We start from the raw sequence: 26728 nt of genomic DNA on the forward strand, positions 1-26728 counted from the left end.
AAAGAAAATCAACAAAGCAAAAAACTGGTTATTTAAAAAAGAAACAAAACAACAAACCAAAATGGATAAACCTCTAGTCAGGTGTATTTGTCTGCTCAGGCTGCCATAACAAAATACCACAAACTGTGTTAAACAACAGGAATTTATTTTTCATAATTCTGGAGGCAGGGAAGTGCAAGGTCAAGGTGCTGACTGATTTGGTCCCTGGTGAGACTTGCAGATTGGCCCCCTTCTGTGTCCTCACATAGCACAGAAGGAAGAGCTCTGGTGTCTCTTCCTCTTCTTACAAGGGCACCACCTCTACAGGATTAGGGCCTCACCCTTATGACTTCATTTAACTTTGTATCGCCTCTTCACAGATCTTATCTATAAATATAGTCACTTGGGCACTGGGGCTTCAACATATAAATTTTGGGGACACAAACAAATTCAGTCTATAACACCAGGCTAACCAAGAAAAAAAGAAGACACAGATATTAGAAATAAGAGACTATCATTATTGATCCCATGGACATTAAAAGGATAATAAAGGAGTAATAAGAACTCCATGCTCACAAATTTCTTAACTTAGATGAAATGGACCAATTTCTTGAAGGATACAATCTACCGAATCTCACACAAACAGATGTAGGTAATATGAGTAGAACCATGTATGTTAAGGAAACTGAATCAATAATAATCTTCCAAAACAAAGCACCAGGTCCAGTTGGGTTCACTGGTGAATTCTACTGAATATTTAAAGAAGAAATTATACCAATTCTCTACAATCTCTTTCAGAGGATAGAAGCAGAGGGAATACTTCCTAACTCATTTTATAAAGCTAGCATTACCTTTATACCCAAAACAAAGACATCAGAAGAAAGGAAAACTACAGATCAGTATCTCTCATGAACACAGATGCAAAAATCCTTAACAAAATATTAGCAAGCTGACTCCATCAATGTATAAAAAAATTATACACCATGACCAAATGAATTTTATCCCAGGCATGGAAGGCTGATTCAACATTTGAAAATTAATGAATGAAATCCATCACAACAGGCTAAAGAAGAAAAATCAGATGATCATATCATTAGGTATAGAAAAAGCATAAGAAAAAGTCAACATTCATTCATGATAAAAACTCTCAGACCTGGAATAGAGGGCAACTTCCTCAACTTGATAAAGAACATCTACAAAAAAACCTACAGCTAACATTATGCTTAATGGGGAAGAACAAGATTCTTTCCCTATAAGATCAAGAACACGGCAAGAATGTCCCTTCTCACCACTACTACTCAACACTGTACTAGAAGTCCTAACTAATATAATAAGACAGAAAAAGGAAATACAAGACATAGATTAAAGGAGAAATAAAACTGTCTTTAATCAAAGATGACATGCTTGTCTATGTGGAAAATGCCAAAGAATCAACCAAAAAACTCCAAAACCCTGGAACTAATCAATGATTATAGCAATGTTGCAGGATATAAGGTTAATATACAAAAGTCAATTCCTTTCCTATACAGCAGCAATGAATAATTGGGATTTAAAATTAAAAACACAATACCATTTACATTAGCACCAAAAAAAGAAGTACTTAAGAATAAGTCTAACAATATATGTACAACAACTGCAAGAAGAAAACTGCAGAACTGATGAAAGAAATCAACATCTAAATAAATGGAGAGATAGTCCAATTTCATGCATAGGAATACTCAACACTGTTAAGATGTCAGTGCTTCCCAACTTGATCTATGGATTCAATACAATTTCAGTCAAAGTTCCAGCAAGTTATTTTTTGGGGGGCAACACTGACAAATAGATTCTAACATTTATAGGGAAGGGCAAAAGACTCAGAGTAGCCAATGCAGCACTGAAGAAAAATGAAGTCAGAGCCCTGACACTTCACAACTTCAAGATTTACTATAAAGCAAGCAGCCATAATCAAGACAGTATGGTATTGGTGAAGAAATAGATAGATAATGGAACAGAATACAGAGCCCAGAAATAGACCCACACAAATATAGTCAACTGTTCTTTTATGAAGGAGCAAAGACAATTCAGTGGAGAAAGGATAGTCTTTTCAACAGATGGTAGTGGAACAAACAGATATCCATATATCCACATGAAAAAAAATAAAACTAGACACTGACCTTATATCTTTCACAAAAATTAACTCAAAATGATCATAGATCTAAATGTAAAATGCAAAACTATAATATTTCTAGAAGATAACATAAGAGGAAATCTAGGTGACCTTGGATTTGGTGATGATTTTTAGATACAATACCAAACACACAATGAAAGGACAAAATTGATAAGCTGGACTTTATGAAAATGAAAAACTTCTGGGGCTCTCAAGATGGCTGGTTGGTGCCTTGAGTAGCTCATACCAGCAGCAGTGGTGGAACTTGCTGCTGGTGCCGGCCACCCCTAGAGTGGCTTAAAAAAAGAAATAAAAGAAAACAAAAACAAAATCTTCTGTTCTGAAAAAGACACTGTCAAGAAAATGGAAAGACAAGCTGCAGACTGGGAGAAAATATTTGAAAATCACATTATCTCTCTGATAAAGGACCTATATCTGAAATATACAAAGAGCTCTTAACTCAACAATAAGGGCCTCCCTGGTGGCACAGTGGTTAAGAATCCACCTGTCAATGCAGGGGACACGGGTTCGAGCCCTGGTCTGGGAAGATCCCACATGCCACGGAGCAACTAAGCCCGTGCACAACTACTGAGCCTGCATTCTAGAGCCCGCAAGCCACAACTACTGAGCCCGAGTGCCACAACTACTGAAGCCCACGTGTCTGGAGCCCATGCTCTCCAACAAGGGAAGCCACCCAACAAGAAGTCCGCGCACCTCAACAAAGAGTAGCCCCTGCTCGCTGCAACTAGAGAGAAGCCCATGTGCAGCAACAAAGACCCAACACAGCCAAAAATAAAAATAAATAAATAAATTTATTTTTTTAAAAAACCCTCAACAATAAAAAAATGAACCCAATTAAAAAATAGGCAAAAGATCTGAACAGACATCTCACCAAAGAAGATATATGAATGGTAAATAAGTACATGAAAAGATGCTCAACATCATATGTCATCAGGGAATTGCAAATGAAAACAATGAGATATCATAACATACTTATTAGGATGGCTAAAATCGAGAAAACCAACAACACCAAATGCTGACAAGGAGGTACAGCAACAAGAACTCTCATTCATTGTTCATGAGAGTAAAAATGGTACAGCCTCTGTGGAAGACAATTTGGGGGTTTCTTACAAAGCTAAACATAGTCTTACCATACACTCCAGCAATTGCGCTCCTCGGTATAGTTACCTAAATGAGGTGAAACCCTATGTCCACACAAAAACCTCCAGACAGATGTCTACAGCAGCTTTATTCATAGTTGCCAAAACGTGGCAGCCACAGAGATGTTCTTCAATAGGTGAATGGATAAACTGTGGTATATCCAGATAATGGAATATTATTCAGCACTGAAAAGAAATGAGCTATCAGGCCATGAAAAGACAGGACGGGATCTAAAATGCATACTGCTTAGTGAAAGAAGTCGATCTGAAAAGGCCACATACTGTCTAACTCCAAGTACATGACATTTGGAAAAGGTAAAACTACAGAGACAATAAAAAAATCAGTGGTTACCAGAGGTTTGGGTGATGGGGAGGAGAGAGAGATGAGTAGATGCAGCAAAGGGAATTTTTAGACAGTAAAACTACTTTGGATGACATTGCAAAGGTGGATCTATGACATTACACATTTGTAAACAAACAGAGCAAAACAAAAAACTCTCAATACATTGCTTCATTCACTAGAGAAAGAACCAGAGAAATAATGTTTGCATGAGAAACAGCTTGTTGGTTAATACAGATGTGCACACCCACTTTTCTAGGTCCCTACCTGTCTACCCCCTTCCATCCCTGCTCACCTGCATGTGGCCCTGTGTGAAAAGGCACCTGCTCAGATGGTGAGGGTACAGGGAAGGGAAAGCACTGGTTATTCTGGATGCTGGGCTGCTCACTCCACCCCCCTGTCATCATGTGCTCCCACACTGGACCCTGAACACATCTGATTCAGCCTGTTATGTGTAGCAACTTCTACCCATACAATCCTTGCAAAGTTATAATCCTCGATTCCAGTTCTTCAATTGTATTAATTTTCTATTGCTACATAACAAATTACCACAAATTTAGCATGTAACACAAATTTACCTCACAGTTCCCAGGGGTCTGGGGTATGGTTATGGGTTAGTGGGGTCTCCACTCAGTGTCACGAGGCTGAAATCAAGGTGTCGGCTGGGATGCAATCTCATCTAAGACTCAGGGTCCTCTTCCGGGTTCACTGGTATCTGGCTGAGTTCAGTTCCTTATGATGGAAGGACTGAGGCCCTCAGCTCCCAGATGCTGCACACCACTTCCTGCCACGTGGCCTCCACAAGATGGCAGGTAAACAGGAGAATATCTCAGCTGCTTTGAATCTCTGAGCCCAGTCTTTTTTAAAGCCTGATCCATTTACATCAGGTCCAATCTGGATAAGTCCTTTTGATTATCTGCAAAATTCTTCATCTCTGTCATATGACATCCTAATCACAGCAGGCAGCTCCATCACCCTCACTGTCCTGCCCACACTCAAGGTGAGGGGATCATACAGGTGTACACCAAGGGCGGGAATTTCGAGGGCCATCTCAGAATTCTGGCTACCTCATGGGTAAGTCATCCTGATGAAACTAACATCAGATTAATTCTCCTAAATCAAGTGATTCACCATACTACCCTTCTCTCAAAATAGCCTTCAACAGTTCTGCAAAACATAGAGATGAACTCTAAATACGTTAACTGGATACTCAAGGCCTTTCTCAACCATGTCCCAGGAGACATTTCAAACCTCCACTCTGACAACCCCTCATGGATAAGCCTTCAGCCACACCCTCTGCCTGCCCCCTGCCCCCTTGTGTTCTCTGTACCTGCGTTCCTAGTTGCACTCTTCCTTCAGACCTAATCCACCCCTTTTCCTCCTCCTCCTTATTCAAACCTGTACATCCTTTAAGATGCTGCGTCAACACCTGTATAAAACCTTTCCTGACCCTTTGGACTCACATCAAGCTTATCTTTATTTGAATTTGTCCTAAAGTACTGTGGTGGGTTACAGAAAATGACGATAAACTTCTCATCCCTGGATACACACCCTTTGCAACGCAACTCTGCCACTCACCTCATCAAGAGATGGGCTGTCTTTATCTACCTTTTGACACTGTGCTGGGCCCTGTGAATGTTTTTAGCCAATGGGACATTAGCAAACATGATGCAAGCAGACACTTAAGAAGCATCTGTGCACTGGCCTTGCCCTCTTGCTGTCTTGGGAACCCTGCTACCTCTACCAGGTGACTGAGGCTGGACTAATCTCCCAGATGAGGGGCAAGTGGCCAAGTTATCCCTGTGGCCCCAACTGACACTGGGCCAACCACCTGTCACATGACAAATAATAAATGTCTGGTGTTTTAAGTCATGGGGCTTTGTACCGACATTTGTAGCAAACTACTCACTCCTTAAGAAAATAAAAGATTCAAGGGCCTCCTTTTCAACATTACTTTTGTGCAGCTTCGTTGTAGTAAGCGTTCTTCTGAGAAGAGGTAATTGCAGCTTGCAATGGAGGGTCAGCTCATGTGCATGAATCACACGCTCAACATCTGGAGGTAGCCATGGGAGCAGGCCATGAAGCTTCTCAAAGTCACTTGGCTTTTAAAGGTGGAAGCAACCCCAGTGTCCATCAACAGATGAGTGGATAAACAAAATGTGGTTTATCCATACATTGGACTGTGATTCAGCCATAAAAATAAATGAAGTTCTGAAACATGCTACAACATGGATGCACTGGGGAACCAAAATATTCGTGTGACTTGCCTTCTCATGAGACTCGTTTTACTGTGTCCTGGAACCAGACTGCAGTATCTCCCAGGTGTGTCTGAAGTCATCATCATCACTCTCATCAAATCAGAGGTTCCAGTTTCCTGTTCATATCCTTCTGTGTGTCTTCCTTTGTCCCACCTCTTCACGTTTGTTAACTAAAATCCTTTCTAGTAATTTCTCTCCAGGCCCTCAACAGATCCTAAAGTAAACTGAGAACCTCTGAGGTCAGAGCAGTACTGTGTAAGTATGAAGTCACAGGCTCAGGTTAATAATCAACCCTCTAAGCAAAGAAGAAGAGCAAATGCTAGAGAGGAAAGAAGAGAATGCAGGCCCTCAAGAGCAGTGGGGAGTCGGCAAGTTAGCCAGCACCATTTAAAACCACCATCAATCTATGCCTGGGGAGGACTTTCACCACAGACAATCCACAGACTCAAATTTGGTAACATGCACACAGAAAACCACCACTGCTGACTGACCTTTCATTCTGGGGGCATTCTATTAAAAGAAACTTTCAAAAATTCCCCAAATGCCCCTATTTTCCAACAACTTTTGGAAAACTATATACCAACATCTCAAGGAGCTTGGTTTTAGGGTCACAGGAAACAGTCATTCACATAGGAGAGTAGGAGATAGAAGGTTCTTAATTCTATACACACTCAACTTTTTTCATCTCAGAAAAGGACTGAGTCCTGGGTAAGTACACTAGTCCTCCAGTTAGTTAGCCTACCAAAATACTAACTTGTCCAATGAACTTGTCCAATGAACTATAAAAAGAAGCCTGCAAATACAAACCTAAAACAGAAACATTCTCTTTTTAGTAATAAAGTTTCTAATGATGTATTAATAGTATGTAATACCCGTACTTCCTCGATGAGAGATAAGTATTATTACTAGAAAAACCCATGTGGCTTGCCTCTGCAATAAAGCCAGTCTCCCAAGGACAAGACCATGTTGGTTCTTCCATCCACAGTGCAAATACTTTGCACTTGGATGTTCTTAATAAGTATGTCTTGAACATCAGTTTGGAGGCAATCAGACTATAAATTAAACTTTTCACCGTAAGTAGGTAATGAGTGGTAAGAGGCAATATATTAAAAGGTTCAATGGTGCTTTAAAGAGAACATGCACCATGCATACAAGAACACCCTCCTGGCTTTTCACTGTTGCTGGGACTGTTGGAAAGAGAGAGACAGATGGTATCATAGTGTAACAACATTCTGTGGGGGAGGGGTCAGCGAGGCTGTGTGGAGGGTCTGCCCCCATGGCCTATGTGTCACTCCTATGCCCCTGGCCTTGGTATCCTCATTTTAAAAGGCGAGCTCTACCTCAGGTTGTGTACTTAAGTTCCTTGTATCCCTAAGAGATTTGATGCTATTTGTGCTACTTTTATTGCAGAATTGGTTCTCAACAGTTTCCATGTTTTCTACAATTCCACTATCTCCAATCAACAGTAAAAAATCATATATGAGCTTTTATGACTTGGATATTATAAGTGTTCAAAATATATAACACCAATGTTCCTATTTATCCTTAAAGACTCCAATGTCTTCACTTTTACATTCAGAAAATGAAAGCTGCCTTAGATATACAATTACAAAAATTTATTAATGCATATTTAATTGTATGACAAAAAGGACACTCTGGCAAGGGACAGAAGGATTAAGCAAATTAATTAGATACAAAGTTCTTAGTCTCAAAAGCTGAATTCCTAGGAAGTTTAAGTGTTTGTCACCTGTGTTACTACAACTCCAAAATGATTGATTTTCTAAAAGGATGGCGGGTAGGGGGTGGGGGGAATGACTTATGAATTAACCAGGGATTCTTTAGATATAATTAAAAACTGCCAATCACCATGATTTCAATGATATTCAGGCTTTTAAAGCTATTTCATAAAAAAAAAAAAGAAAAGAAAAGAAGAAAAGAAATTAGTCCTTATCTAAAAGACTATTTATGAGACTTAAGGAACTTATACATTCATGGCTGAGTGTTCAATAATATACTCCCAGTGGAATGGTCTCTAAAATGTCTATAACTAGAAACAGAACAGTGAAAAAAATTGAATGGCTTACTCTCTTGTTGGCGAGTTAGTGGAGGATTCCTTTTTTGAATCTGGAGAGCTTAGGGTTTGCAAAATACAATTATGTTTTTCAGTGGACGGGGCATCTCTTTCTTGCTTGGAGTGAATTAAATTTAAGGCCTCTATTCCATCTTCTTCCTCCACCGTGTCACCTGGATTTGGCTGTGGTTCTGGACTCCTTAAAATCAGATCCTCTTCACTTACAGAAACTGTGAGGTCACTGCTGCTGCTCTCACTCTCCACCTCCTGCTCTTCCCACATTTTTCTGCAGGGCTCCTGTGTCTCTGGGTCCCAGCGAGGAGGATGATCTGTAACGGGGACATGAACAGATTACTGATCACTGACTTCAGGCAGCAGCAAGGGGTAAGATGTCCCACCTCCCAGAGCAGAGCTGCTCATCCGTTAGAGACGTGTAGAAACAATCCACAGCGAACTACAGTATTTTAAGACCCATGAAAAATATTTTAAAAATATCACAGTGGGTTTAAAAATCAGAGAATTTGCTTGCAAAAATATTTCCATGTACATAGTTAAGAACTCATTAGAATGGAATTTGTTGGCAAAGTCACTACTTTGTTTTTTGACAGATACAATTAGACAGTATTTTGTATTCTTACATAAGACCATCACCACCCAAAAAACTAAATACCAACAAAAATGAGCAAACCATTTCAGCCTCTCACCCCACCTGAGGAAGCTTCCCAGGCAGGATGCTTCTCTTGAGAACGCTCGTTTTCAGATGCACTGGATTCTGAGCCTGACGGCGGAGAGACTGGAGGTCTGGCTCTTTCTTCCTCGACTTCAATATGCTCCTGTGTCAATATTTCTCCCTCTGATCCCTCTGATCTGCTGGAACTGTCACACTTTAAATCAGTGGTTCTGTTCTCTGGACTTAATCTCTCCTGTAATGGGGAATGGAGTTCAGCAGACTTTCTGCCTTCAGATAAATTACTCTTGCCCTGACGTGCGTTGCTTCCTATCTCCAAGCAATGAGTTTGTTCCTCCTCAGACAATGAGCTGGCTGTGACTGGCGTTTTCTCACCCATCTGAAGGGATGTCTTTCCATCTATTCTGTCAGACTTATTTAAGCACTGTGTGTCACTATGAGTTTGTACTACATAGCTGTCTGTCACATTACTGCTCCGGGCTGTCTGTTGGTGTGAATGTGGGTCGGGAATTGAAAAGTTCTTTGTGGGTTGGGGAGATTTCTGCTCTGTACTGAAATCTCCAACGCCTGAGACGGCTGACATTTGGCGGCCCATAAAGATTGTTGCTGGTTGATACAATCCTCTTGACGCGGCGGTCCCTGAGTTAATTTCTGTTGGCATTACAACCTGCAGCACCAAAAGACATGAAAATTAAACAGGCTGTATATGAACAATGAGGTTATTTAGGTTGTTTTCAGAAATGAAATTAGGTCAGGAAGCAGGACCAATGAAAGCAACACCTACCATGTTCTATAAAACTCATGGCTTCCTACAAAATGAATGACCAAAAAACAGTACAGTCCACACTATTTAATTGTAATAACATTACTGGTTCACAAAGCAAATATTGTCAGGGAACTATGGAATCTGTATTTTTCAAAAAGAGATACATACATTGCATTGTACAGCTATGTGAATGTATTTAATGCCACTGCACTGTACACTCAAACATGGTTAAAATGGTAAATTTTCTGTTATGTATATTTTACCACAATTAAAAAAATAAACTTCGAGTTCCAACCACTTTCCACAAAGAAGTGGATTTGATGAAGCTAAAGAGGTACTTGAACAAAAAAAAACGGGGGCATATAAAGGACTATTGGGGGTTTCAAAACTCTATTTCTAGTAGTGTGTATAATATTAAAAAACTTGCAATAATCACATATTCAAGACTGCATTAAAACATACTGCATATGTGCAAAATAATCTAATTTCCTGTCAAACTGAAAATAATAGCAGTTTTTTTCTGAACAACTTCAAGTAATTTTAAAGACATTTAAAGCAATTTAAATTCATTGGCATGTCTATGGGGAGAATGAGCATTGTCTCTTCCTTAAAAAGAGAGAGAGGAGGGGACGAGGGTGGGATGGGAAAGAGAAACAGAAGCAACTGGTTCAGCGGCTTGATCAAGGACACACAATGGGAAGCAGAACTGGAAGTAACAATCATAATGCCTTGAAGAAGTTAAGTGCTTTTCTTCCAAAGGGACCAAAGCATCTCCACATACATAATAGCATTTAGTCCATAGAGCACTATAGGTTGATGGGGAGATGCATCTGCACCCCTCCTCTGCAGATGGAAAAACTGAGGCCAAAATTTTCAGAGAAAATGTCATTCACATAGCTGAAACAGAATCTAGGTCTTACTTCTCTTCAAACATACTGTCTCTTCTATTTCTAAAGATAAAACAAACAACTTTGAAGCAAAAACAAATGAAAAGGGATGTCAGAGAAATGGCAGAATAAGGACCTCTCAAAATTCTCTGCTCTGTTAAAGAAACAATAACGTGGAAAACATCTTCAGAATAACTTTTCAGAACTCTGGAAATTAACTAAACGCTTGCAGCAATCTGAGGAACATTTATTCAAGAAAAGTAACTGAATCTTGATAAGAACAGCAGCACTTCACGGTGTTTTAACTTGCCCTATTCCCATTTCCCCCTCCTCCAGTCTGCAGTAACCTTGAAAATCAGCAGCCTGTAATCACAGCCTGTAAACCAGCACCCTTATAGACACTGAAAGGAGTGGAAAAGGATTGGAACTCTTTCAAAGCTCCATTCCCAGAGAACTGACATTATTTGACCTGTCTAGTAGCTCCCCGGAAGACCACCCTCACAAGACTGTCTTTATTTGACCTGACTTGGAGCTCACACAGCGTGAACAGCCTTTCACCAGGGGTTATTTGTCAAAAATAAGCAGAGGCAAAATGTTTAACATCAAGGCTGCCTAAGGCAGTGGATAACAGCTGGGCAAACAATAGGCTAACTAAAATAACTTAAAAGGAAAAGCTGGTGAATGAGCTGTCCACAGGAGGCTTTGAAAAGCTCCAGCATATTCCTGGAAACCTAGACTGTGGGCATGCTCAATAAAAGTCCTGAGGGGGCGTTGGTTCTGGAAGGAGAGATTTGCGGCCTGTGCATGCGCAGTTCGCTGCCCGGGCTGTCCGGCTCCGGCCGTGGCAGTTCCGCACCAGTACGACTTCGGCGCTGGACCCAGTTTCCCGCCACCTGACCATGCTCCTGGGAGACGCCCCACCTCACTGTCACTTGGAGTTTTGTGGGGGTCAGGCGTCCAAGAAGATTGAGGTTTGCTTGATACGTGGCGTGTGCGAGACTCCAGAGGACGACTCCAGAACCATGGGCCTCCGGCATCCAGGTCATTGAGATTCCACATATAAGTGACATCATATGATATTTGTCTTTGTCTGACTTACTTAATGAACTTTTAATGAACAGCATCCATGTGGCTGACAGGGTCTTGGTGCTCCGGCCGGGTGTCAGGCCTGAACCTCTGAGGTGGGAGAGCCAAGTTTAGGACACTGGACCACCAGAGACTTCCCAGCCCCACGTAATATCAATTGGTGAGAGCTCTCCCAGAGATCTCCGTCTCAATGCTAAGACCCAGCTCCACTTAACGACCAGCAAGCTCCAGTGCTGGACACCCCATGCCAAACAACTAGCAAGACAGGAACACAAACCCACCCATTAGCAGAGAGGCTGCCTAAAATCATAAAAAGTTCACAGATACCCCAAAACATGCCATCGGATGCGGTCCTGCCCACCAAAAATATAAGAATCAGCCTCATCCACCAGAACACAGGCACGAGTCTCCTCCACCAGGAAGCCTACACAACCTACTGAACCAACCTTAGCCACTGGGGGCAGACACCAAAAACAACAGGAACTATGAACCCCCAGCCTGAGGAAAGGAGACCCCAAACACAGTAAGTTAAGCAAAATGAGAAGACAGAGAAGTATACAGCAGATGAAGGAGCAAGGTAAAAACTCCACCAGAACAAACAAATGAAGAGGAAATAGACAGTCTACCTGAAAAACGATTCAGGGTAATGATAGTAAAGATGATCCAAAATCTTGGAAATACAATGGAGAAAATACAAGAAACGTTTAACAAGGACACAGAAGAAGGAAAGAGCAAACAAACAATGATGAACAACACAATAAATGAAATTAAAAATTCTCTATAAAAAATCAACAACAGAATAACTGAGGCACAAGAACGGATAAGTGACCTGGAAGATAAAATAGTGGAAATAACTACCACAGAGCAGAATAAAGAAAAAAGAATGAAAAGAATTGAGGACAGTCTCAGAGACCTCTGGGACATTACACGCACCAACATTCAAATTATAGGGGTCCCAGAAGAAGAAGAGAAAAAGAAAGGGAATGAGAAAATATTTGAAGAGATTATTGTTGAAAACTTCCCTAATATGGGAAAGGAAATAGTCAATCAATTACAGGAAGCACAGAGAGTCCCATACAGGATAAATCCAAGGAGAAACACACCAAGACACATATTAATCAAACTATCAAAAATTAAATACAAAGAAAAAATATTAAAAGCAGCAAGGGAAAAGCAACAAATAACACACAAGGGAATCCCCATAAGGTTAACAGCTGATCTTTCAGCAGAAACTTTGCAAGCCAGAAGGGAGTGGCAGGACATATTTAAAGTGATGAAATGGAAAAACCTACAACCAAGATTACTCTACCCAGCAAGGATCTCATTTAGATTTGACAGAGAAACTAAAACCTTTACAGACAAGCAAAAGCTAAGAGAATTTAGCACCACCAAACCAGCTTTACAACAAATGCTAAAGGAACTACTCTAGGCAGGAAACACAAGAGAAGGAAAAGACCTACAATAACAAACCCAAAACAATTAAGAAAATGGTAATAGGAACATACATATCGATAATTACCTTAAATGTAAATGGATTAAATGCTTCGACCAAAAGACATAGACTGGCTGAATGGATACAGAAACAAGACCCATATATATGTTGTCTACAAGAGACCCACTTCAGACCTAGGGCACATACAGACGGAAAGTGAGGGGATGGAGAAAGATATTTCATGCAAATGGAAATCAAAAGAAGGCTGAAGTAGCAATTCTCTTATCAGACAAAACAGACTTTTAAATAAAGACTATTACAAGAGACAAAGGACGACACTACATAATGATCAAGGGATCAATCCAAGAAGAAGATATAACAATTGTAAATATTTATGCACCCAACATAGGAGCACCTCAATACATAAGGTAAATGCTAACAGCCATAAAAGGGGAAATCGATAGTAACACAATAATAGTAGGGGACTTTAACACCCCACTTTCACCAATGGACAGATCATCCAAAATGAAAATAAATAAGGAAACACAAGCTTTAAATGATACATTAAACAAGATGGACTTAATTGATATTTATAGGACATTCCATCCCAAAACAACAGAATACACTTTCTTCTCAAATGCTCATGGAACATTCTCCAGGATAGATCATATCTTGGGTCACAAAACAAGCCTTGGTAAATTTAAGAATATTGAAATTGTGTCAAGTATCTTTTCCGACCACAATGCTATGACTAGATATCAATTACAGGAAAAAAACTGTAAAAAAACCCACAAACACATGGAGGCTAAACAATATACGACTAAATAACCAAGAGCTCACTGAAGAAATCAAAGAGGAAATCAAAAAATACCTAGAAACAAATGGCAATGAAAACACGACGACCCAAAACCTATGGGATGCAGCAAAAGCAGTTCTAAGAGGGAAGTTTATAGCAATACAATCCTACCTCAAGAAACAAGAAACATCTCAAACAAACAACCTAACCTTACACCTAAAGCAGTTAGAGAGAGAAGAACAAAAAAACCCCTAAAGTTAGCAGAAGGAAAGAAATCATAAAGATCAGATCAGAAATAAATGAAAAAGAAATGAAGGAAACAAGAGCAAAGATCAACAAAACTAAAAGCTGGTTCTCTGAGAAGATAAACAAAATTGATAAACCATAGGCCAGACTCATCAAGAAAAAAAGGGAGAAGACTCAAATCAACAGTTAGAAATGAAAAAGGAGAAGTAACAACTGACACTGAAGAAATATAAAAGATCATTAGAGATTACTACAAGCAACTATACGCCAAAAAAATGGACAACCTGGAAGAAATGGACAAACTCTTAGAAAAGCACAACCTTCCGAGACTGAACCAGGAAGAAATAGAAAATATAAACAGACCAATCACAAACACTGAAATTGAAACTGTGATTAAAAATCTTCCAACAAACAAAAGCCCAGGACCAGATGGCTTCACAGGTGAATTCTATCAAACATTTAGAGAAGAGTTAACACCTATCCTTCTCAAACTCTTCCAAAATATAGAAGAGGGAGGAACACTCTCAAACTCATTCTATGAGGCCACCATCTCCCTGATACCAAAACCAAACGAATATGTCACAAAAAAAGAAAACTACAGGCCAATATCACTGATGAACACAGATGCAAAAATCCTCAACAAAACATTAGCAAACAGAATCCAACAGCACATTAAAAAGATCATACACCATGATCAAGTGGGGTTTATCCCAGGAACGGCAAGGATTCTTCAATATATGCAAATCAATCAATGTATATACACCATATTAACAAATTGAAGGATAAAAACCATATGATAATCTCAATAGATGCAGAAAAAGCTTTCAACAAAATTCAGCACCAATTTATGATAAAAGCTCTCCAGAAAGTAGGCATAGAGGGAACGTACCTCAACATAATAAAGGCCATATATGACAAACCCACAGCCAACATCGTTCTCAATGGTGAAAAACTGAAACCATTTTCACTAAGATCAGAAACAAGACAAGGTTGCCCACATTCACCACTATTATTCAACATAATTTTGGAAGTTTTAGCCACAGCAATCAAAGAAAAAGAAATAAAAGGAATCCAAATTGGAAAAGAAAAAGTAAAACTGTCACTGTTTGCAGATGATATGATACTATACATAGAGAATCCTAAAGATGCTAAGATGCTACCAGAAAACTACTAGAGCTAATCAATGAATTTGGTAAAGTAGCAGGATACAAAATTAATGCACAGAAATCTCTTGCATTCCTATACACTAATGATATCTGACAGAAATGATATCTGAAATATCTGAAAGAGAAATTAAGGAAACACTCTCATTTACCACTGCAACAAAAAGAATAAAATACCTAGGAATAAACCTACCTAAGGAGACAAAAGACCTGTATACACAAAACTATAAGACAGTGATGAAAGAAATTAAAGATGATACAAACAGATAGACAGATATACCATGTTCATGGATTGGAAGAATCAACATTGTGAAAATGACTATACTACACAAAGCAATCTACAGATTCAAGGCAATCCCTATCAAACTACCATTTTTCACAGAACTAGAACAAAAACTTTCACAATTTGTATGGAAACACAAAAGACCACAAATAGCCAAAGCCATCCTGAGAAAGAAAAACAGAGCAGGAGCACTCAGGTTCCCTGACTTCAGACTATACTACAAAGCTACAGTAATCAAGGCCGTATGGTACTGGCACAAAAACAGAAATATAGATCAACGGAACTGGATAGAAAGCCCAGAGATAAACCCACGCACATATGGTCACCTTATCTTTGATAAAGGAGGCCAGAATATACAATGGAGAAAAGACAGCCTCTTCAATAAGTGGTGCTGGGAAAACAGGACAGCTACATGTAAAAGAATGAAGTTACAACACCCCCTAATACCATACACAAAAATAAACTCAAAATGGATTAAAGCCCTAGATGCAAGGCTAGACATTATAAAACTCTTAGAGGAAAACATAGGCAGAACACTCTATGACATAAATCACAGCAAGATCCTTTCTGAGCCACCTCCTAGAGAAATGGAAATAAAAACAAAAAATAAACAAATGGGACCTAATGAAACTTAAAAGCTTTTGCACAGCAAAGGAAACCATAAACAAGACGAAATGACAACCCTCAGAATGGGAGAAAATATTTGCAAACAAATCAACGGACAAAGGATTAATCTCCAAAATATATAAAGAGCTCATGCAGCTCAATATCAAAAAAACAAACAACCCAATCCAAAAATGGGCAGAAGACCTAAACAGACATTTCTCCAAAGAAGATATACAGATTGCCAACAAACACATGAAAGGATGCTCAACATCACTAATCATTAGAGAACTGCAAATCAAAACTACAATGAGGTATCACCTCACACCAGTCAGAATGGCCATCATCAAAACATCTACAAACAATAAATGTTGGAGAGGGTGTGGAGAAAAGGGAACCCTCTTGCAGTGTTGGTGGGAATGTAAATTGATGCAGCCACTATGGAGAACAATATGGAGGTTCCTTAAGAAACTAAAAATAGAACTACCATATGACCCAGCAATCCCACTACTGGGCATATACCCTGAGAAAACCATAATTCAAAAAGAGTCATGTACCACAATGTTCACTGCAGTACTATATACAATAGCCAGGACATGGAAGCAACCTAAATGTCCATCGACAGATGAATGGATAAAGAAGCTGTGGCACATATATACAATGGAATATTACTCAGCCATAAAAAGAAACAAAATTGAGTTATTTGTAGTGAGGTGGATGGACCTAGAGTCTGTCATACAGAGTGAAGTAAGTCAGAAAGAGAAAAACAAATACCATATGCTAACACATATATATGGAATCTAAAAAAAAAAAAAATGGTTCTGATGAACCTAGGGGCAGGAGAGGAATAAAGATGCAGATGTAGAGAATGGACTTGAGGACAAGGGGAGGGGGAAGGGTAAGCTGGGACGAAGTGAGAGAGTGGCATGGACATATATACACTATCAAATGTAAAATAGATAGCTAGTGGGAAGCAGCTGCATAGCACAGGGAGATCAGCTCGGTGCTTTGTGACCACCCAGAGGGGTGGGATAGGGAGGTTGGGAGGGAGACACAAGAGGGAGGGGATATGGGGATATATGTGTACATATAGCTGATTCACTTTGTTATACAGCAGAAACTAACACAACATGGTAAAGCAATTATACTCCAATAAAGATGTTAAAAAAAAAAAAAGAAAAGTCCTGAGAAGGGCCTAAGCTGTCACCTCAGGCTTACCTTTCAAGGTAAGCTCTGGGCGAGCACTGACATGAAGGCTAAGGTGGAGCTGTAAACTGCCTGGATGACTGCCAAAGCCCCTTGGCAAAGACTGTGAGAATTACAGGTTTCAGGCATTTGAAGAAAGCTCTGTCTAATCATTAGCTGGTTACTAAGCTAACTGAACAGAAACTTCAGTGACCACACATGACGCAAAATACAGACTTTACACAATTCAGAAAATCACTAAGCAAGCAAACAAAAACAATAAACTCTAGGAAGGGGTAAATCTGACGTTCATTTTATTATTTAAAATGTCCAAAAGTTAACAAAAAATTATGAGATGTTAAGAGAAACAAGAAGGTATGATCCATACACAGGAGGAAAAAAAGCAGTCAATAGAAACTATCCCTGAAATCCTGAGGAAAAAGAACAAAGCAGAGACATAACCCTCCCGGACTTCAGACAATGCTACAAAGCTACGGTAATCAAAATGGCCTGGTATTGGCACAAAAACAGACACATGGATCAATCTAACAAGATAGAGAGCCTAGAAATAAACCCACACACCTACAGTCAATTAATCTTCAACACAGGAGGCAAGAATACACAATGGGAAAAAGCAAGTGGTGTTGGAAAAGTTGGACAGCCGCATGTAAATCAATGAAGTTAGAACACACTCTCACACCATACACAGAAATAATCTCAACATGGCTTAAAGACTTAAACATAAGACATGACACCATAAAACTCCTAGAAGAGAACACAGGCAAAACATTCTCTGACATAAATCCTACAAATGTCTTCTTAGGTCACTCTCCTCAGGCAATAGAAATAAAAACAAAAATAAACAAATGGGACCTAATCAAACTAACAAGCTTTTGCACAGCAAAGGAAACCATAAACAAAATGAAAAGACAACCTATGGAATGGGAGAAAATATTTGCAAATGATGCGACTGACAAGGACTTAATTTCCAAAATATACAAACAGCTCATACAACTTAACAACAAAAACCCAAACAACCCTATTGAAAAATGGGCAGAAGACCTAAATAGACTTTTTTCCAAAGAAGAAATACCAATGGCCAATAGGCATATGAAAAGATGCTCAATATCGCTCATTATTAGAGAAATGCAAATCAAAACTACAGTGAGGTACCACCTCACACCAGTCAGAATGGCCATCATTAAAAAGTCTACAAATAACAAATGCTGGAGAGGGTGTGGAGAAAAGGGAACCCGCCTACACTGCTGGTGGGAAGGTAAGTTGGTGTAGCCACTATGGAAAACAGTATGGAGGTTCCTCAGAAAATTAAAAATAGAATTACCATATGATCCAGCAATCCCACTCCTGGGCATATATCTAGATAAAACTATAATTCAAAACGACACATGCACCCCTGTGTTCATAGCAGCACTGTTCACAATAGCCAAATCATCTAAATGTCCACTGACAGATGAATGGGTAAAGAATATGTGGTACATATATACAATGGAATACTACTCAGCCGTAAAAAACAACAAAATAATGCCATTTGTAGCAACATGGATGAACCTAGAAATTATCATACTAAGTGAAGTAAATCAGACAAAGACAAATACCACAGTCTCACTTATATGTGAAATCTAAAATATGACACAAATGAAACTACCTATGAAACAGGAACAGACTCACAGATATAGAGAATAGACTTGTGGTTGCAAAGGCAGAGGGAAGGTGGGTTTGGGATGGAGTGGGAGTTTGGGATTAGCAGATGCAAACTAGTATATATAGAATGGATAAACAACAAGGACCTACTTATAGCACAGGGAACTATATTCAATATCCTGTGATAAACCATAATGGAAAAGAATATAAAAAAGAATGTATATATGTAGAACTGAATCACTTTGCTGTACAGTAGAAATTAACACAATACTGTAAATCAACTATACTTCAATTCTAAAAAAATTTTTTTAAATAAAAATTAAAGAAATTATCCCTGAGGAAGCCCAAATGTTGGACTTACTAGACAAAGGCTTTAAATTAGCTATTTTAAACATGTTCAAAGAACTAAAGGAAATCATGTCTAAAAGAACTAAGGGAAAGTATGGGAAAAATGTCCAAATAGAGATGATTAATAAAGAGATAGAAATTATTTAAAAGACAGAACCAAACAGAAATTCTGCAGTTGAAAAGTATAGTCACCAGAATGAAAAATTCACTAGAGGGGCTCAGCAGCAGATATGAACAGGCAGAAGAAAGAATCAACATACTTAAATACAGGTCAATTATGATTATCTAGACTGAGGAAAGGAAAGAAAAAATAATGAAGAGCAATGAACAGAACCTCAGAGACCTGTGGGATACCACTAAGCATACCAACATATGCATAATGAAAGTCTCAGAAGAAGAAAAAGAAAGACACTATAATTTTGAAGAAATAATAGTGAAATCTCCCCAAATGTAATGAAAAACATTAATTTACACATCCAAGAAGCTCAACAAAGTCCAAGTGTAATAAATTCAAAGAGATCCTCACCTAGACATATCATAATCCAACTACTGAAAGCCAAAAAAAGAGAATCTTGAAAGCAAAAACAGAGAAGTGACTCCTCACATAAAAGGGATCCTCAATAAGAGTAACAGGTGACTTATCATCAGAAACTGTGGAGGCCAGTAGGCAGTAAGATAACACAATCAAAGCACTGAAAGAAAAAGACTATCAGTCAAGAATTCTTTTTTTTTTTTAATTTTTATTTATTTATTTATTTATTTATGGCTGTGTTGGGTCTTCATTTCTGTGCGAGGGCTTTCTCCAGTTGCGGCAAGCGGGGGCCACTCTTCATCGCGGTGCGCGGGCCTCTCACTATCGCGGCCTCTCTTGTTGGCGAGCACAGGCTCCAGACGCGCAGGCTCAGTAATTGTGGCTCACGGGCCTAGTTGCTCCGTGGCATGTGGGATCTTCCCAGACCAGGGCTCGAACCCGCGTCCCCTGCATTGGCAGGCAGATTCTCAACCACTGCGCCACCAGGGAAGCCCCAGTCAAGAATTCTATAGCCACCAAAATGTTCCTTCAAAAATGAACGAGAGGGGGCTTCCCTGGCGGGGCAGTGGTTGAGAATCTGCCTGCCAATGCAGGGGATGCGGGTTCGAGCCCTGGTCTGGGAAGATCCCACATGCCGCGGAGCAACTGGGCCCGTGAGCCGTAATTACTGAGCCTGCGTGTCTGGAGCCTGTACTCCGCAACAAGAGAGGCCGCGATAATGAGAGGCCCGCGCACCGCGATGAAGAGTGGCCCCCGCTTGCCGCAACTAGAGAAAGCCCTCGCACAGAAACGAAGACCCAACACAGCCATAAAAATAAATAAATAAATAAGTAAAAATTGAAAAAAAAACCCAAAAAAAAGTTAAAAAAAAAAAAATGAACGAGAGGAACTCCCCTGGTGGTCCAGTGGTTAAGACTCTGCACTTCCACTGCAGGGGGCACTGGTCGGGGAACTAAGATCCCACATGCCGTGCAGCACTGCCAAAAAAAAGGTGAAATTAAGGCGCTCCTCACTAAACAGAAACAGAATTTGTCAAAACCATACCTTCCCTATATGGAATACTACAAGGAGTCCTTCAGGCTGAAATGAAAGGACACTACACAGTAACTCAAGTCTGCATTAAGAAATAAATAGCACTAGTTAGGGTAACTACACTGGTAAATACGTATTTAACTATGTTGGTACATATAAAAGCATAAATATATTTTTCATGTAACTCTAGTCTTGTCTTTTAAATCATACAGGAGAAAACAAGAAAACATTTTTAATCTTACAGTGCAGTACCTTGAAAAGTACAGTAGTACAGTACAACAGCTGGCATACAGGGGCTGGCATCGAGTGAAAAGGCAAGAAGAGTTACTGACTGGAAGAGGGAGAGGAGGTGGGAGATGGTAGAGCTGAAGGATCGTCAGCAATAGGAGACGGAGGGCAAGCTGCAACTTCACTCATGCCTGACGCTGATGGAACACACGTTTGCATCTTTGAAAGTTCAAAACTTGAAGGTTCGTATGTAGGGAACTTACAGTATATAGAAAACAAAGAGCAAAATGGCAGCTGCAAATCCTACCTTTTTAGTAATTACATTAATTTTAAATGGATTAAATACTATAATTAAAGCCAGAGACTGACAGAATGGATTTAAAAAAATGATCCAACTATACGCTGTCTAATGAGACTCATTTTAGATTCAAAGACACAAACAGGTTGAAAGCATAGGGGCATAGGGAAGGGAAAAGATATATCAAGAGAGCCCCAGGGAAAAAAAATATACTATGCAAACAGTACCAAAAGAAAGCAGAAGTGGCTATGCTAAAATCAGACACAATAGATTTTAAGACTCAAAATTGTTACTAGACACAGGACATTTTACAATGATAAAAGGGTCAATCTGTGAAAAAGATATAACAATTAGAAACATGTAAGTATATCTAACAACAAAGTCCTATCTGAAGCAAAACCCAACAATAATAGTTGGAGACTTAAATACTCTACATTCAATAATGGATAAAATAACTAAATAGAAGATCAATAAGGAAACAGAGGACTTGAACCAACTATAAACCAACTAGACCTAACAGACATATAAAGAAGACTCCACCTACCAACAGTAGAATACACAGAATATATATTCTTCTTAAATGTACATGGAACATTCTGCAAGATAGACCCATATGTTAGGCCATAAATCAAGTCTCAATAAATTTAAATGGATTAAAAGAAAGTTCTCTGATGACAACAGAATGAAATTAGAAATCAATAAAAGAAGGAAATCTGGCAAATTCACAAATATGTAGAAATTAAATAAGAAACTCCTAAATAATTAATGGGTCAAAGAAGAAATGACCAGGGAAATTAGAAAACAGTTTGAGATAAATGAAAAGGAAAACACAAGATCCTAAAGCCTATGGGAAGAAATATTTAGAAGGAAATTCAGAGCTGGAAAAGCTTATTAGAAAGAAGAAAGAACTCAAATCAATAACCTAACCTTCCATGCTAAGAAAGTAGAAAAAGAAGAGCAAATTAAATCCAAAGCAAGCAAAAGGAAGGTAATAATAAGATTAGAGCAGAAATAAATGAATTAGAGCATAGAAAAGCTGGAGACAACTGAGAAAACCAAATGTTGATTCATTGAAAAGATTCACAGATTGACATACCTTTAGCTAGACTGACCAAGGAAAGAAGACAAATTACTAAAATCAGAAATGAAATTGGTACTTTGTTACCAACCTTACAGATATAAAAAATGTAAGGGAATACTATGAATAATTGTTTGCCAACAAATTAGACAACCTAGACAACAAATTGGACAAATTCTTAGAAAGACACAGCTACCAAAACTCACCCAAGAAGAAACAGAAAATCTGAATAGGCCTAAAACAAGTTAAGCAATTGAATTAGTAATCAAAAAACTTCCCACAAAGAAAAGCCCAGGACTAGAAGGCTTCACTGGTGAACTCTACCAGACATTTAAAGAAGAATTAACACCAATCCTTCAGAATTAATACCAATCCTTTATAAGCTCTTCCAAAAACAGGTGAGGAAAAAATATTTCACAACTCATTCTATGAGGCCAGCCATAATACCAAAACCAGAAAAAGACATCACAAGAAAGAAAACTATAGACCAACACTTCTTATGAATATAGTTGTAAAAATTCTCAACAAAATGTTAGCAAACCAAATTCAGCATAATATACAAGGGATTATATCTCATGACCAAGTAGGACTTTTCCCAGGAACGCAAAGTTAGTTTAACGTATGAAAGTTAAGTGATATAATACATCATGTTGATAGAATAAAGAACAAATAAAAAACCCAAATTATTATCTCCATAAACACAGAACAAGCATTAGACAAAATACAACATGTGTTTATGATTTTAAAAAACTCCGCAAACTAGGACTAGAAGGGAACTCCCTAACCTGATAAAGTGCATCTATGAAAAACCCAGAGCTAACTTCATAGTCAATGGTAAAAGACTGAAAGCTTTCTCTCCCTCAGATCAGAGTTAACATAAGAATGTCTGCTCTTAACACTTCTATTTAACACCATACTACAGATTCTAGCCAGGGCAGTAAGGCAAGAAAAAGAAATGAAAGGCAAACAAGATCAGCATTCTGTGTTCAAGCAACATGAGACTTAAAATTGTTGAGATGGCAATACCCCCAAATTGATTTACACAGTTAATACAAACTCTAGCAAAATCCCAGCGGGCTTTTTTGCAGAAATTGGCAAGCTAATACTAAAATTTATATGGAAATAAAGGAACCCAGAATAGCCAAAACAATTTTCTAAAGAAGAGAAAAGCTGGAAGACGCACACTTCCCAATTTCAAAACTTACTACAAAACCAGGGGTAATTTAGACTGCACTGGCATAAAGATAGACATACAGATCAATGGAATAGAACTGAGAGTCCAGAAATAAATCCATATATCTACACTCAATGGACTTTTAAAAAGACATTATTGTTAGAGCAGTTTTAGGTTCAAGGCTAGAAGGGGCTGGAATTGTTATTTCTGTTCCTCCACGCAGGAGGCTAGCACCTTCTGGAGCTGGGTTTTTCCTTCCCTCAGGTCAGTGAGGCTCTGGCTAAACAGCTTCTCCTAAGGGCAGACCTTGTTAATAACAGAGCGTTCTGGCTCCTCTCCCCCTTCCCCTCCCTGACAGTCACTGTGAGGACCTGGTAGAACTAGGGGTAAAACTCACAAAAGTGTGGGGGACCCCTGTGGCTGGGTCCCCCGGAGTTTCTCTCGTGGATCTGCCCACACTGAGCCTTGTCAGTCACAGTTCCGGTTTCTCCGTCCGGCACTGCGTCCTGCAGAGGCGTCAGCTCTGCTCTGGGAAGCTGTCGCTCTCTCTAGTCATCTCTTGGTCTCTCCAGAGAGAGACAGCATATTGCCCTGGGACCTCACTTCTCTGTCAGATCTAAGACGAGTTGTTGATTTTCGGTTTGTTCAGCTTTTTACTTGTTAGGATGGAGTGGTGACTTACAAGTTTCTTACCCATTGGACTGGAAACTGACTACACTGTAATTTTAAGAGCTGCGTATTAACCTCTCCTACAGATGTTCCATAAATTATTTAACCAGTCTTGTTTTCATGGACCTTGGTTTGCTTCCCACCACCTACCCTTCCAAACCATGTGCAATAATTATCCCTGAGTGTATGACTCTCTGCACACATGTGAGTAGGACAGCATCCTAGAACAGAAGTTGCTCCGTCAAGACTGCCTTATAGGATACTACTGTCCAAAGAGGCCATTATGTCATTATTAAGAATTTTTCATTATACCACATGGTTTAAACATCAAAATTACATTAATCAACATTCTGATTCATCAGTATAAACAGTATTTGTGACATAATATGTGACCTATTATCAGTAACAAAGAAGTATTAAAACAGGCAAAAATCACCAATTACCACTACCCTAATCTAACAACTACTTTCATTTTTCCTGTACTCAAACAAAAAGTTATTTAAATAGATGGCTCCAAGTGATGGGTTACTGTGGAGAGCTTCAGCTGGCCGTATGCTGAAGGGGACTCGAGTATATACACAATAGTGGTCATTTAGTGAAGACTTGAGGCCAATCAGTGATCAGACTTATGAGTTTGAGGCCTTTGATTTTTCACTTTCAAGACCGACTTAGGGAGTATTAATGAACTAACTCAGAACAGGGAGTACACCGCAACCCTAAGTACCTGTCTCTTTGTTGGTCTGCTTAAGGCCAAGATATGAAGTCAAAGGGTAGGCAGGTCTTAGAGATGAGAAAGCCCCCTGGGGAAGGACAAAGGAAGTGCCCCTGAGTTATTCCTTTCCATCAGTTCCTCTCTAACTCCTATGACCCACTAAGAGAAGCAAAAGACTCCAGGCCCATTCCCAGAGCCAAGAACTGGAGAGAAACAACAAAATCTAAATGGTAACCTGCACAATCAACAAAAATAGCATGTACCCGCGATTTAAATGCTTACAGAACTGCAGAATGCGAAAACAGTGACCACTTCAAGATGGCACTGTTAACAAAGAGTACTTCCTGAAAACAGAAGCTACAGCTCTCTGTGACGGGAAATAGTTAAATGCCAATTTTGCCAGACTTTTTAGAATACGGAACTCTGGTCCTCAACAAGCTCTAGTAATACACTAATTAATGAGAACATCACATGTTAGTGTCTATAATAAACCAATAAATAAATTGTTTATGGTTTGCCTGATTTATCATTCTCTCCCCCCCTACACACATGCATATGTGTATGTGTATATACATACACACCATTTTCTCCTGAACCATCTGAGGCTAACTTGGAGACACCCTGCCCCCTCCCCCTGAACACTCCAGTGTGTACCTCCTAAGCACAGGGACATTCTCTTTCACGAGCAGAGTTCAATGACCAAAATCAGGAAATTTAACATTGATGTATTTTCCATTCCACAGTCCACATTTAATTGGCACAGTAATGCATACTGCCCCTCCCCCTCCCCTCTCCCCACTGATAACCATTAGTTTGTTTTCTAATATTTTTTGTGGCTTCTTTCACTTGGCATAACATTTTCACGGTGTCTCCATGTTGTATCAGGTGTAAGTATTCCATTCTCTTTAATGGCTGAATAATATTCTACTGCATGGATATATCATATTTTGTTTATCCATTTGTCAGATGATGGACATCTGAGGTGTTTCCACTTTTCAGCTGTTAAGAACACTGCTGCCATGAACATCTGTGTACAGGATTTTGTGTTGGCATATGTCTTCACCTCTCTTGAGTGTGGAGTTTTTGGGTCATATGGTAACTATGTTGTGAGTACATTGGTACACAATGGTAACATTGTGAGGAACTGTGAACTGTTTTCCAAAGTGGCTACACCATCTTACATTCCCACCAGCAATTATTTAAACTTGCATAACAAAAAATGTACAAGAAACCTGCAAAAATTAATTGCTGCTCGCTATAAGGCAATGCTACGTTTGAAATGGCTCAGACAGCTGTCTGTTTTTTTTTAAATAGTCTGTCATTTTGTTTGCTTAGCAACAGGAAATAGGGTGGTCTTTAACCTTAAAATTCTGAATATTATTTTGTGTCTTCTCAAAGCAGCTTCTGAGCCAGGGAAGCTGAAGAAAAAAATGCTGTGTTTCACATTATTATTGACAATGGTATAATACTAGGAAATGAAAAGTTTTTGAGAGACAGCTGTTATTGCCAAAGGAAGGAGTATGTGTCAGTGTTTAAGGATCTGACATAATGATCAACTTTTCTATACCTTCCTATTACTTTCTAGTAATAGGAAGTAAGTTAAGTATTTAAGGTAAATCTGTAATCCAAGGTTTTAGTTCATTTCTTCCTTTTCCTGTCACAGTTATCCATCTGTACCTCTTAAAAAATATTGGAGAGGAGACGTTACCACTGATACCAAAGAAATATAAAGGATCATAAGACTACCATAAACAACTATATGCCAACAAATTGGACAACCAACAAGAAGTGGATAAATTCAAAAAAATCTGAACAGATCAGTTACTAGTAATGAGGTAGAATCAGTAATCAAAAACTTCTCAATAAAAAAAAGTCCAGGACCAGAAGGCTTCACTAGTGAATT

General features: G+C 39.0%; 1 protein-coding gene across 3 annotated transcripts in view; it reads right to left on the bottom strand.

Moving 5' to 3' along the window:
- KIZ (kizuna centrosomal protein) overlaps positions 1–26728 on the bottom strand; it is a 113661-nt gene that overhangs the window by 61389 nt on the left and 25544 nt on the right. For all 3 annotated transcript variants that reach the window (XM_059898639.1, XM_059898638.1, XM_059898636.1), the window contains exons 5-6: positions 8667–9312; positions 7971–8286 (exon numbers count right to left, since the gene is read on the bottom strand). In XM_059898639.1, coding sequence (XP_059754622.1) covers positions 7971–8286; positions 8667–9312 — 962 coding nt within the window. The remainder of the gene's footprint in view (positions 1–7970; positions 8287–8666; positions 9313–26728) is intronic.

The sequence above is a fragment of the Balaenoptera ricei genome, chromosome 15 (genome assembly GCF_028023285.1).
Source record: "Balaenoptera ricei isolate mBalRic1 chromosome 15, mBalRic1.hap2, whole genome shotgun sequence".
Classification (NCBI taxonomy): domain Eukaryota; kingdom Metazoa; phylum Chordata; class Mammalia; order Artiodactyla; family Balaenopteridae; genus Balaenoptera; species Balaenoptera ricei.